This window comes from Struthio camelus, chromosome 1 (genome assembly GCF_040807025.1).
Source record: "Struthio camelus isolate bStrCam1 chromosome 1, bStrCam1.hap1, whole genome shotgun sequence".
NCBI classification, from domain to species: domain Eukaryota; kingdom Metazoa; phylum Chordata; class Aves; order Struthioniformes; family Struthionidae; genus Struthio; species Struthio camelus.
In genome coordinates this window covers 142,291,567-142,306,493 of record NC_090942.1, presented here as the reverse complement: position 1 = coordinate 142,306,493, position 14,927 = coordinate 142,291,567, and the positions used below count along the sequence as shown (strand labels likewise).

The window sequence follows — 14,927 nt, the reverse complement described above, 5'->3', positions numbered from 1 at the left end:
ACTGAATGGTATTTACCTTTTAGTCTGGGAGTGAACAGGGTTCCTGAGAGGAGGAAAGAAAAGTGGCAGTATCCTGGCATAAAATATCTCACTGACTGCTCAGAGGCATCCTAATTTTTCCTAATAAAACTTTGCCACAACTATTAGAGTAAAGGAACATTGGTTCTGCAGCTGAATTACCACAGGACTTTGCATTAAGACCACCCCTTGTCTGCCTCATAGGTGCTACTACAAAACAAATATTAAGCTAAAATAAAACAAAATGAAGCACAGAATTTAGAGGGAGCCCAGGATGGCCTAGCAATCCTTAACATAGATAACTGATGGGTTATCAACTAACATACCACATTAAGTGGGATGAATCCAGGAGGTAGTCCTGGGAGCGCCTCCCCTTTCCAAGTCCACACTTTGAAAGCAATAGTCTATGGTACATAGACGATATATAAAAAAGCCCTTGCGCTGACATAGAAATGTCCAGATTTTTGCTAAATTATATGGAAAATAAAGATTTCTATCAGTTACCACAATTCGCTAATCAGGGTACATTTTTCAGGCTTACATTACATTTTTGATGTTACCCTCCAAAGGCTTATCTCTCCTTAACAAAGTATAAAACTTGGATCTAAATAAACATATGAAGGATTGTAAAAATACTGGTGCATTGCTTTGGGTGACCTCTCCATTCTCTTCTCTCCTCCCATGTGTGTGGACTTTTATCCACCCAATACCCAGTGGCCAGTAGATCCTCACACACAGTAAAATTATAGTATTTCTAAATAATCTGGTTAGCAGTTATGTATAGGCACAACCACAGTAATTTTAGTCATCACTTCATCTTGTCCTCTGCTGCCAGGGGTTAATGGCAAAATGTTCGCATCCAGGCCTAGATTCATCCCACCTGACTTCAAATGAAGAACAGAGATTCCTAAGTTAGGTCCTTATCTGCCCTAAACTTGCTACACAGTCAACAGAGATAGATGGCAACCCTCAATTTCATCTATAATCTGACTCATCCTCTAGAGGAAGACTCTCTCTTCTCTGATAACAGAACACAGCTTGGGTTTCTTCTCTTTGTCTTTCTTGCCTTAGGCATCAGACTATGGTGTACAATAAATGCTGGATGCACAGCGACTCACTTACTTAGTCACCTTTCCAGGTAAGCCTTCCTGGCCCAGCAAGCTCTATGCATACCTGCTTACCAATACACTTAGTGGCGTGTTCATGCAATTTCCTGAAGGGAGGGGATTCCCAACTGTGAGTGGTTTGATACAAGGCTTCAAGTTGAACTTTGATTCAGAAATCTTGGGAATGAAGTCACAATATATTCTCAAACTACAGGTCAGAGTACTTCAGAATGAAGAAAAGCAACTAGTGACAGCCAGGTTAAGCTTTTAGGTATGAAAGAATATTTCATCTCTACATCAAAAGATTTTATCTCCAGTTCTGACCTATCAGAACAGCCTTTTTTATTTTAATATAAAAAAGATGATTAAGAATGGTCAGGGAAATGAGGAAATAGCCTGGACATGCAGACATTCAGGGGATAACAACTGCATTCTTGGTTCCCTGCCGGTGGCCAAAGGTTAAGTGGAAAAACACACATCTTCCCCTCTCCTCACTGGAGTAGCAGTAACAGCTCAGTGTCCACTATTGTACCCAGTCCTTACCCTGGCTAGATTAGGGTTTCTTGTTTCCAAAACTCAGGGCTTTTTATAGGGTCCTGCAGGTGATAAAACAATGTATTTTAAAACTGTAGCCTACAAAAATGTTGAGAATTTAAATTACATCCTGGAATGGTGCAGTGAGCAGAGTGATGTCCACACAGGATGTGTGAGTTTTCAAAACAAGTTTCTCAGAATCTGGAGGTAATAATTTGTAAAGCTATTTCCCTGGTGTTGGCTGTTGATGCACTTTAAAAACCAGATGGGAAAAATCTCAAGGTGCAAATCCTCCTAAAATTCACACTGTTTGATTTTAATAAAATATCCCTTTTCAAAAACTAAAAGAGGAGCACGTAAGTCATGGGAAGGTTATTTAATCTCTTGAGCATTTTAATTATTTTAAATGCTTTCTTTCAATAAATTATTACCAATTCAACCTGGTAGAACAAAAACAGTAGGTGAAGTTGACAGATATATAGCTCTCGCCATCCCCACTCTGCATTCCCACATGAATGAAAATAATATATGCAGTATTTCTGCAAAACACATAGCATTTGCTTTATTTTTTTTAGAAAGGCACTCTTTTTACATTTTCTGAACCTTAGAAGTTTTCTTGATTTTATCCTGCACTTACTTTTGTGCCACTGGAAGATACTCATGAAAAACCTCAGTAGCACTCTGAAGACTATAAGACACCCGTTTTTAATAAATTAAATCTTATTGGAAGAACAATAGCTAGAATTTTCCACAGCTCATTGGTGATTCATAAACCCACTGTTTTTCAGGGAAGCTTGGGCTCTTAATTTTCTTAAACCCTTCTACAAAATTTTATCCTTTCTCATAGGAACAGTAACCCAGTAACTCAGGGAAGGTTCTGAAAGTACACTGTATCCTTAATACAGTGAATTTTAATATTTAGCTGATGTAATCAACCTAAATCCCAATTACCATGAGAGAATTATTTACTGCTTTTTTTCACAAAGATATCTTGCATTGTAGCTAGTAAGAAGCTGAGCGTTTAAATTTTAACCTTGCTGAAGCACACTCCAGCAATTTAATGATTTCAAAAAATACATATAAACTCAATAAATACATGAAAATTTACTAAAAGAGGATAATGTAATTATAGTGCACATTAGCTGGCTCGTGACAAAGTCATTTTAAAAGCTCTTACACTATTCAGATTGCAGTGATTAGCTGCATCTCAGAAATGCAAATATATGAATGGTACAGCTCCGGGAGCAACTGCTTCAGTAAAAGCCTGCCTAATTTAAAGTTCTGTATTGCTCTTATGCACAAAACAGTGCTGCCAAGCACATGGTAGCCAAGCAGTTTGGCCACATTTGGAAATAATCTTTCCTGTATGAAATAGGATTCAAAATGAAATACGCTAGCTGGACATTTTCCATCAAACTTTTAACTCTCCAATTTTTCAGTTAATAAAAAGAGAATATAGTTGATTATGTTGGATAGAAAATACATTAGAAAAACATAGTATTGCTTGTTTTTGTTACTGAATTCATAGCAATCCCTGAATGATATATGCTTCTAATGGGGGAAACGTACCAAAGACTAGAAAGCACAGTCAATCTGGCTATGTGGTTTTAAGAAATGGATTCCAAACTAACAACCTCCATTAGCACAGTAGGTGGGTATGTATGCAAAGTGATTCCCACTGTCTCAGGGGAAAGAAGCTTACTGTTGTAACACAGTGCTCTAGCTGCTCCCTTGTCACTAAATCATAGCTACAAAAACACAGAATTGAAAGAAGATCTCTAAGTCTATTTACATTTTCTGTTACAGGTAATCCACACAACCAGCAGCAACTTTGGGGGATGTGACAGAAACAGAGAAAACAAAATTATGTGCAACAGAATGCAAATACCGTAAATAGAAGGAAATTCACGGTCATCCAAGCTCTGTCGCATTAAAAGAGAATTTAAAAACGTCACCTAGTTTCAGTCCATCCAAATGTGAAGGCTGCAACGCAATGCAGTAACTTACAGTGAAAACATCTCTCTGCGTTATATCACACTATTATAGTACACTTCAAGAGGTTAACACTCCAGTGTTCTAGGGATAATCTTGTAAAGGTATCTACAACAGCAGGGAAATTAAACCCTCCTACATGATAAAGCATAGAACTCAACAAAGAGAAGAAACTTCCTGAGTAAAATCAGGGTGTCACTGGGCAAATCTTTAGTACCTATGGAAGACGGAACAAACTAGGAGAACCTTGTATGTAAGAAATCTGGGCAAATCTATAGCAGATCTATTAGAACTGACAGAAATACCTCCCTTAGAGGTACATAACTCCACATTAAATACAGAGATAAGGAAAGCTTTACAACATTTAGAAAAACCTCTCATATATACATATATATGTTCATACATATACATACACACACATACACACACACATATATTTTTAATTTGGATTAGCATCGTAGATTTTAATGAAATTGAAACTAACAGTTGCCAGGCTATTTGGATACAAGCTGTACTCTGAAAAGAACAATTAAGCTAGTTCTTATGTTGTATTAGGATAAAATAGGAGATACCAGTGAAGTCAGTGGAGTCACAGTGATGTAGAAGTGGTGTGGCATGCACCGGCTTGATATGTTGCAGGAAAATCAGGTCTATTTTCATTTCAGCTTTTAAGAACATTTTATAAATAGAATTTCTAAGAGTTTTCATTTGAGACTTCTTTTCTCTTCAATCTTTTAATGACAGCATTTTTGCAAAGCATCAATGATAGAATTAAAGTTCAGATAACACACTGAGCACTTCATGCTATGCCCCTCAAAATTACCATATTGCATTTCTAAAGAAATTGAACTGTTTTGCAGATCAAAGCTTCACCTCCACATGGGAAACTTACAATACAGCCTCAAAAGGAAATGTCTATTTATTTATTCACTAGTAAGCAAAGAGCAAAACCTCATATCACAAAGGTGTGGAAATGGCACATCCTTCTGCAGTTCATACAGCGTGCCAATACCTGACCCATCCTAACTACAGCATGCCTTCTCACGTAAAGGGTTTACTTGGTCTTTCTAGTGACCAGCCTCAAATTTTAGAGTATGTCATCCAAAATTAGGCTGCTGAGTAAGATACTAAATGGATGCTTCAAAAAAAAAAAATGCTCATCAAATTTTAAGTGGTCTAGGATGCTTATTTTTCAGTTATCCTGCATCATAATACAGTCATAGTATGCTACTTAAATGTGCCAAAATACCAGCACATGACTCCTCAGCTGTCCTTCGAGATGGCTTGGAGGGCTACCTCCAGTTTACTGATGGAGAAGCTGAGGTAAGTAACAGAGGAGTCAGTGCAAGAGTTTGGTTCAGTACTGAGACTCTGCATAGACCATGCCATTTTTCCACTGATACAAAGTATGTTAACATGTCCACAGCACTGACTTTCATCAAAGCATCTTGAAGTATTTCATAAGAACAAAATCACTGCTGGATTAGGTCAGAACTAAGCCTATCTACTTCAACAAGTGACTGGGGTATCTGAGGGTGGACAAAAGCAAGTGCCTATGAAGGTGTTTAAGAACAAGGAAAGCATGTAATGATCATTAATCAATATACTCTCCCCAGCTCCAAGAGTTTACAGCTCTGAGACTTCCTGAGCCATGAGGAAGTCTTGGCATTTCACTGTTCTCAATGGATTTTTCTTTCATGATCTGTCCAGTTATCTCTTGAATCCATCAAACTTTTACTCAACAATCCTCTGTGGCAACGAGTGCCACACTTTAGATACATGTTGACTGAAGAAACTCCTCCTTTTGTTTAATTTGATTAATTTCAAACTCCTTAAGCTTCATACAACAACTGCACATAAAATGTTTCCATTAACATATGGGGAACCAAAACAGGAAGAAATTAAATGACTTCTTCAAAAGACATAGTTAGTCAACGATCATTATACCCAGAACCCAGAAGTATTAACTTCTTAGTCAAAGATTAGACAATACTGTTTTCTCAGAGAAACAGCTGTTTAACAAAAGAACAATATAAGGAATAATCAGTAAATTTGTTCATTCAGGAAAGTGACAGATTCAAAACAGAGGGTGTATTTAATACAAATGTGCTACAACAAGAAATATCAAACAATGCTAGTTCATGTCATTACAAGTCAAAGTTGCAATATTAATCCTTTTTCCACTGATGTTTGCTCCCTTAGCCTTTGATATACTAATAGACACCTACGCTCTGTGGCCTTGCAGATAGTGCAAATAAGTAAGAAGGACTCAATCTGTATTTCTGATATAGGTTCCGTTGTCAAGAGTACCTAAAGGACAGTGAGGTTTCAGTTCTACCTAATGGCCAGCTAGACATAGGCTCCTAAGTGCCTGGCTAGCCTTGCCAATGCAATTGAGGTCTTCATCCCTGGGGTTACAATAAGGGCCTTATGTCGCAAGACACAAATCCTGCTAACATGGACAGAATTTGTACCATTGAGAATAGGCACTGGTTTCAGTCTTAGAAAGCTCTCATTACATATTACTCCCAGAAAACATACAAGACATTTTATCTGGATTAATTTTAAATTTTAAGATCCTTTGAAATTATTATTATTTTGGATTTAAAAAACAGATAGTTGGCTATAAACTTTCTAGAAAATATTTTTTTCATTTTGTTCTTGATATATGAGTACATTTATATTTAAAGCAACTTGTTTTGCAGAGGAACCATCAGCAAATAGAACCAGAAATAAGATAGTTTATACTTACTAACAACGTTGGCTTGTCCAGTGAAGATTGTGTACTGCAACTCGTAAGAGACCACACTGAACTCATCATCCGATGTCCAGTGGACAGTAATCGTATCATAAGAAGCTGTACAGAGCTCTTCTCGAATGGTGGGAGGATTGGGAGCTGCGAGATATTGAGAACAAAGAGGAGGCTTACTGAACCAATCAGTAAGATATTTCTCTTCTCACCTGAGATTAAGGGATGCATCTGAGGTGTGAATTTATAACCATACTGTCAAACAGATCTCTGGACAACTTTTTGCTCATTCCAGTGGTAACTGAAATTGTCAATAAATCATTGCTGAGGAATTTTTACTATCAAATACAATCATCTAGAAGCTCCAGATATTGAAAATATCTTGTAATACAGTAGCTTTAGCTTCAGATGCCTCCAGTGCGAGTGATGCGCTGGTGGTCACATTAAACTGTGATTGAGAGCACTCAATTGACAGGTTACTTTTGCTACATTTGTTTCTGACCACCACGCTAAAATTATCAGTTTCATTGATGCATATATCAAGAGGGAAAGTCAACACTCTTTACTGTTGACTTCAAAGCAGCATTTGCCTTGACTATCTTAACAGAGATGGGAATAAGTTTAGCGATGTGATAATTAAAAAATATCGCTTTGGGATATCACTCAAATAGTCATGCTTTCATGCTTAATTTGTCTTCTCTCCAAGTTCCTTTTTATTCATTTCCTAACTAGCCTACTTAATATACATACATATAATTTCTACTGGTTATACAACTCTTTCAGTCTTAGACCAGGCATTATTATTATATCATGTTTTTATGACTATTACAACCTGAACTTCAACACCGTTGCTAATTAAGTGATTCTAGAAAACAACCTAAACATTTTAACAAAAAGTTGTCCCTCTGTTTCCTTTTTTAAATCGACAAATAGGATCACCACAGTCTCTCTGTGCAGCAAGATACAGATTGTTCTTGCATATAAAACACATAGGTTTGTTTTAAAGACCTATTTAAAGAACTGCAACTTGAAGCAAACTTCTTAGGTATGAACTTTCCTTCCTTGCATTTTCTACCAAACCAAACACCTAAGAGCAGTTAATGGTGCTGACTATTCACCTTATGTGAAAGTGTATTATTTTAATTTAGCAACCTTCTTTACCTATGTGTTAATGTAGATTGTTGCCCTAAACCAAAAGTGTTCCATTTTCTCATTAACCAAGCCCTCATGCAACAGGTAGACTGCGGACAGAGCCTAAAGGAGCCTGTCCTCCTGGCTTCTATGCCTGGGCAATTCTCTTTGAAAGTCTGGTTGGGGCCGTGCTGCATGCTTATCTCAGTGGGGCAACCCTTTCCTAATTGTTGTCCCTGCATGCCACCACCATGTACGAAAACAATACTCGTGCTTAATACTATTCCTCCCAGCTATCGCAGAGCGAGGAGGGAGGAAATTCCAGTCAAAACAACCAAATTATGCCTGAATTAAAGGAAAAGGAAGACAACTCTGAGTGGGTATTTTTGCTGTCAGTTCTCTAACTTTTGTGAGCCATAAATAATGGCCTCAAAAAACAGCAAAAAAAACTCTCTGAAGGAATTCCACCTTTTCTTCTAAAACAACTTATTTTTATGAAACAACTATTTTATTTTCACATTAAGAATTTGTATAGTTCATATTCCTGTTCTAATGATGTACGTTCCCAAGGATTAAAATGCAGATGCATTTTCAAGCAGCCTTTTTCAACCACGAGGCATAAGGAAACGTTCAAATGTGTTTTATGATATGACCATGATTTGTGCTGCTCTAAATACTGTAGCGCAGAAGCCTACCAGTGCCTTTTTTTCCCTCAGCAGAGCAACCCTTGGGATAGATGGATATTAATAAAGAGAGATAGAAAAGAACTAAAATAAGAACAGTCATCCCAGGAGGGGAATATAAACACAAAGAAAAAAAAAACCCCAACAATCTTCTGAAAAATTTAGCACAGTGTTTTAGATGGTGTGTACTGACTGAGGCCGTTGTGAGAGCCATATAAGATAGCATTCCTTCTATTAGCTATGCTTCAAACAGGTTTCTAGCATGATAATCTACCTTAGCTATTTTTTAAGGTTTCTTATAGCTGAGGCTTCATTTTCATATTTTGCCTCTCCTTCAAATGCAAAAAAAATTTGAAAGAAAATTAATTACAAATATGCAAGTGGATCCAATTTTTCTGTGATAATACACAACCAAAGCCTTCTTCAATTTTCTTATGCACCTAACAGAATGAAACGCTATACCTGAGAAATGTACTTGTCCCTACTGCAACACAGACAATAAATAATAATTTAATGAAAAGCAACAACTACTGAATGTTTAATGAACCATAAGTTCATTAAACCATGGCTACCTTTCAGTAGCATCTAAGTCCCTTCAACTCCTTTGAAAATGACAGCTTAAATTCTCTCTTTGTTTGCACACCTGGCAGACCTTGCACAAGACTGGAGATTTATAGGCCCTCATGCAACAAGAACAACCTAAGAAGGACATCTTCTCCCTTGCACTTGTATTTAACCTACACCCACCTCAGACTATACCTCATGAAACTCAGTTCTTCAGCAATATTCATGTCATAAACCACTCAGAATAAAACAAAATATACCTGCTTCTCCTGCAGACAGACAGGCAAGTTTCTCTGTGAATGGTTTCTCAAGACTTTCAAAATAATGCAGAAGTCTGACTGCAAAAATTATTATTCCACATGACATAGTCCTTTGTAGAGTGTAATTCCATAAGCAACTAAAAAGATTGACCTTAATCAGTTATCTTCATCATCACAGTTATAGGTACTGCTACAGAGCTCAGATGCCACAAGACAAAAGCTACAGAGATTACAGGCTGATCTCAAGGCTGCACCAGCACCTTCCCCTGCGTGGCCTCGGCACGTGATGTGCTCAGTCACTGCCCAGGAAGATGAAGTCCAACACAGTCAAGCAAAGCAGCAGAGAGAACCGTCCTAGCGCTGCATATCTAATGCTGTAAGACATAAAGCCTCATACCCCACCCTTCGGTCCTGTTCCCTGGTGGAGATGCAGTGACTGACCATGAGCACTTCCAGTCTGTTTCAGGGTGAGGCCACAGTACTGACTCACGGCCGTAACAAGACTGAAGTTGGACAGCGGATGCTGTTAATACCCTTGGCTGTTTTCTGCCTCCTGTCCACAAACTGTCACCCAATGTCAAGAAAAGCTGAAAAAAAATGAAGTAGCTCCTGAAATACCAAAATTTACAGACTTGAGCAGTGAGGGAACCTAGAATCCTTGCCAGGTGACTTTAGCAAGGTGCAATGAAAACTGTAGCTGTTTAAGAAAGTTCTTCCCAATGACAGTAGCTCTCCTTGGTCATGGAGTGGCATCTCCTTAAGAGAACCAGGGCAAAGACCTGTGCAAGGTAACTGCCTCAGTCACTTCGACTTTCCTTCACCTGAATTCATGAATCAACACTCTCTGACAAGAGTTAAAATCACTGCTGAAGGCTGTTTTAGTTTTTTTCTATGACTTTGACTCAAAACAGAGCAGACACATGTACATAGTCCGGAACCACATCTGAAGTGCCTGAAAGGCACTAAGTAATATTTGAAAAGCAGTTTCTTAAATTTCCTCCCGGAAATAACTGACTTGGTGAGCATACCTACTCCTTTTCAGGGCAAAGTCGAAAAGTTACCTTCCATTCAATGTCATTTGCATGGCTTTGCCCTGAAGCAGACTGAAAGCACTCCTCTGGTCCATTGACCTAAGAGGCAGCTTAAGCAGCTTCCACCTCTCATTGATGGGTCCCAGCATGGGTACAGTGCCTCCTGGGGGACTGTTTCTAGTTCCTTTCAGTGCAACCTCAAATAAATTGGCTCACAATACTTCAACTTCCTTTTATTTGTTTGCCTTCCACCTCCCTGCTGGGATGAATGATTGAATTTGTAAGGATTTCTTACTGTTTTCAATCCTAAGTAAAAGAGGAAGGTGCAAGCCATCACTTTGACCTAATGTTGCTAGCAATGTTCAGTTGTCAGCTATGAATATGAGGGAGACAAGAAAGCTGCTCTGAACCTCTCTCCATTAATTACTGGCTCCCCAGTATGACACCAGACTGAAACAGTATGGAGGAACTTAAGCTACATTAGATGTGGATACACATTTGATGTGCTAGCAGCATGTCATGCATAAGCTTGGCATCAAGGGCTTGGTCATACAGGCATGTAGACATACTCTTTAGGTAGACCAGACCTTTCTAAAATACAACTGAAAGAGAAGAGATTACACTCAAAGCATGATATTAGGCTGGCTGGAGGTGGGCTCTGATCTCTTAACACTGACAGCAAGAGTGGAATAAAGGTAGGTTGTGAAGGGTTTCTGGAGTGAAGTTATTCTGATGTGAAGAAACTGTTGGCATATGCCAGGTGATACATACTTATTAAGTGCAGTCACAGCTAAAGTGACGAATGGGGAAAATATATCTTTGTTTCAGAAGGGATTTCTTAAGAAAGGCAAACTGCAAGGTCAAAGAATAGATATTGCTACAGTTGAGATTCAAATTAGCAAGACTTAGGACTGGACTTTTTGAAGCACAATGGATCAAAAGAGTCTTTAATATTGTGCAGAAAGCATGTGTCCGTTGCAGGCACTGTCTGGGTCTAGCTAGATACAGGTTTAGGTACAAGATGAGATCTAGATGATAGGCTTTAGCAACTGGTAAGTTAAGAAAGCTTTCAAAAGAAAATAGACATGCAGGAAGAAATGGACAGAGGAAGGTTAAGAGTATTGTTTTACTATATTGAGCTTGACATCTCAGTGTCTGGCTAGAAACTTTCAAAGAGACATCACAGATTTTCATTTGGACACCAGATTTTCATTTGGACAGATAAATACATAAACCATCAGCACAAAGATAAAGTAGTTAAATTTATATTTGTGGATGAAAGAGTCTAGAGATAATCTATAGAGGGAAGAAAGGAAGATGCAAACTTCAATGAGCCACACAGAAGATGGGGCGGGGGGAGGGGGCTAAAGGACCAAAGGAGAAGAAACTTTGGTCAATTGTTTTGAAGGCAACTGATGGCCACGAGGATGAGGCTGGAATTCGAGCTTTGACATTTTGTTCAGAAGCAGTACAGATGACAGATACAATGCAGGCTTCTTCATTTATTTGGCAGCACAGGTGTATCAGTAGGAGTTACAAATGGTCTTCTGTCAAACATGACAAAAGTAAATCCCAATTGACTCTATCACACAATTTTCAGAGTAAGAGCTTTGAAGATTCCACTCATGAATCTGAAAGGGGTAAAATAAATTATCATCCATAGTTTCTGAATAACAATAGAGAATAATTAAGTGTATTTGACTCTTGGGATTATACATATACACATATGCATATACATACTTAAAAATATGTAAAAAAATATATTTTACCAGTCTGGATAGGTTCATTTTTATGCTCAGATAATTTGGATACGTGGTTCGGATTTTGTCATTGCAGCCATATACTATTTATTAATGTGAAGAAGAATACTACATCTGATAGAGTTGGAGCTGGCTAAAACTGTTTTTCACTCGCCATCAAAGGCAAAGACAAAAATGGTATGTTAGGAACTGCTTGAAAATTCCCTTAGATTGAATTGTGAGTAATTTTTCAAGACTGAGAATGAGGTAGGAAGAAGGCTGAGGAGGAAATGTGTAAGTGACATAGCAGGCATGATGGACCACAGAAAGGATCTTCATGTCATTGGACCTTGTGGCAAAAGTGCCCTTCATTTTGGGACAGAAATGCTCTTCATTTTCTGCAGTGCCTAGCAATCAGGCTGATAATGTTGACATGTGATGTGCAAAGGGGTGAAGACTAGGGTGAGGGGAAAAGATTGTTAGATGGAATTTACCTCATTTAGCTTTAAAGATCTAAATCACCATTATCAAAATGTGAATGAGTCATTCTAGACTCTCTTTAGAGCCAACAGGGAGAAATAGGCACTTCCAAAATTGCATCATTTGACCTGAGGTACATGCCTTAAATTGAGGCAGTTATTCCTCTTCTTTGACTGTAAAGGAAGTTGAGGGTGATTATTTTACATTTAGATTTCTAAGTCAGGGCAAGTAAGTCTGGCTTTTTGTTACTCCTCCCTTTCATTTCCTTGGCTTTTTAGGTTTTATGTTACAGTTTTGGGGTGAACGCTCAATATGGAGGCAGAATTCCAGGAGAATTTGTGGAAAGTAGGATTCATTTTACTGGTAGGATAACATTTCACTGGTGCCATATAAAAAGGAGCAAGTGACTCACACCACGGTATTACTGTATATTATTTACTTGGGTATGTGTTAAACATTAATTGCATTCTCCAGTTACACAGTGATACGAACATTTCTTGCAGATAAAATCCCTAATTCAGATATGCTAAAAAAAACCCACAGCTGTATAAGGCGAGGGTGGTGCTGCCCTCTGCATACAGCCTTGCTCCTTCCAGTATTCATTTGCTCCCGTACAGAAAAGCCAGAAACTAGTCCTCTGCCATGGCAAAGGATCCAACTGCTGGCAGTGCAGAGGCTCTGGCTTCTCACATTCTTCTGAAATACCACAGGCACATCTCCTGCAAACTGAGCTAAGAGAACGGGTGCGGATGACGTTTTTAAGCAATTTTCTAACAGTGCATTGTGTCCTTCAATGCAAATTCTCACTGTTAGCAGTGGATGCTTAGAGACCCAGCAAAATGAAAACTTACTCCCTGTCTTTTCTGTTTTCAATAAAACTGCAGTGAATTGTTCTAATTCTGGCATTGAAATCAAAACACTCTTAATTACAGTAATTTGTTTCTCTTTGTCAGTCATTACATACTCCAAGATCATACATTACTCAGACCTTGAGTAAGGATCTAATCCTGCAGGCTTCTTTAGGCCAAATGCTCTGCTAAGTGAGTGGGAGCTTTGCTCCATGGAGAACCAAACCCTCACCCTAGCGGAGAGCACACTGTACACTCTCTAGCCGTGAATGCAGGGAGGTGGGGGAAATAGGCAGTATCCGCATGCACTGATCTAAGAAGACTTCTTTCTTTGCTGAGCCCTTAATGCTGATTTAACAGCTTCTGGTTGCTTATGGGACACCTGCCAGGCTGCAATCTCCCACAGCTCTGAGGCAGCCCCAGGTGTGACATGTGGAGCACCTGACCCAAGGACACAGGATTTGGCACCTGCTCTCCCTCCTCTGCCCAGGGGAAGCAATCTGGGCCCTTGCACACTGAGCTCAAGCTGTTCCTCCTTTCATGTTCATGTCCCTGTGGCGGCCACTCCACCAGGCAGGGAGGATAAATGATCCAAGGCTTTTAACTGTTTTCCCCTCCCATTTGCCCATACCCTGGTGGGAAGTGGTGTGAGGACAGGAGACAGGGAGTACATCCCAGTTGTGCCCTGTAGCACCTAATGGGTAAGGCACCCTTACATGGGTAAGGTATTCTGGGGCTACTTGGCATTACGTGTTCAGGATCAGGAGTAAAAATGAGGGCAAGGAAGAAAATCCTATAACTAATGTTTTATGAGGAACTTGAGCATTTTGAAAAGAAAAGTACCTGTAAGATAATCAAGGCATTCCAACAATTTCTTCTCTCTGGTAAAGTCAAGTGCGAAAGTATCAAAAGTATCATTGAGATTAATTTCAGGAATTAGAACCTGGGAGGATGCAGTCGCCATGGAAACCCTATAACGAAAAGAAAAAATCTTTTAGCACACCCGAAGTGCACAGTAGCTTTTACATCAAGGCAAGACCTAATCGTCATTATCAACTGCATGTCAAAAAGCTTGACAAAAAACACTTATATAAGTATTTCGTTTATATGGGTTAAGTTAGGAGGTTCTTCTGTCACTTTTTTTTTTTTTGAAAGCGATGACTCCAGTAAAAATCCATTATTACCTAGTTTTTACTTAGTATGTAGAGTTAGATAATTTTTTAACAAAATATTAAGCCTCAGTAGGCTTTCAATTGTTCCTTCTGCTCACCCACTGAATCAAAGTGGCATAAATATTACTTTCATTTGTGTTTTAAGCAACCCTGACAGATGCTGTGTCTCTCCCACCCCTTGTTTCTCCACGTCATTTCTTGTTCCAGGCACTCCTTCACACCTCTATCTCAAGGGCTTGGCGCAGCTCGCCACACCTCCTCAGCTGTTAAGCACAGGGGAGCGGGAATAAAACAAATAAACATCAACACAGTTTATTTTGAAAGTCTTTGCCCTGTAAAGCATGTGTGCATGGTTACCTTTCCTTCAAAACTGAAGTTTTCTTGCCTTGCTCATTTCAAAAGCTACACCCACTTTTAGTCTGTCCAACATACCAATATAAAGACACAAGCTTTTACAGGAAAACTGCAATCAAGATGTATTTTGGGGACCTTTCAGCCTGATAGCTCAAGATACATCTTACTGGATAGCTGGATACTGAATATATTTGTAGAAAGTTCAGGAGAGAATTCAGGTCTTTTTAAGCAAAGAGATGTTCCTTATACAACAGAAATTTGTTAAT

General features: G+C 38.7%; 1 protein-coding gene across 8 annotated transcripts in view; it reads right to left on the bottom strand.

The window, feature by feature from the left end:
- MID1 (midline 1) overlaps window positions 1-14,927 on the bottom strand; it is a 249,004-nt gene that overhangs the window by 9,852 nt on the left and 224,225 nt on the right. For all 8 annotated transcript variants that reach the window (XM_068920754.1, XM_068920773.1, XM_009683677.2 and 5 more), the window contains 2 exons: window positions 13,979-14,106; window positions 6,403-6,546 (listed from right to left, as the gene is read on the bottom strand). In XM_068920754.1, the coding sequence (XP_068776855.1) occupies window positions 6,403-6,546; window positions 13,979-14,106 (272 nt within the window). The remainder of the gene's footprint in view (window positions 1-6,402; window positions 6,547-13,978; window positions 14,107-14,927) is intronic.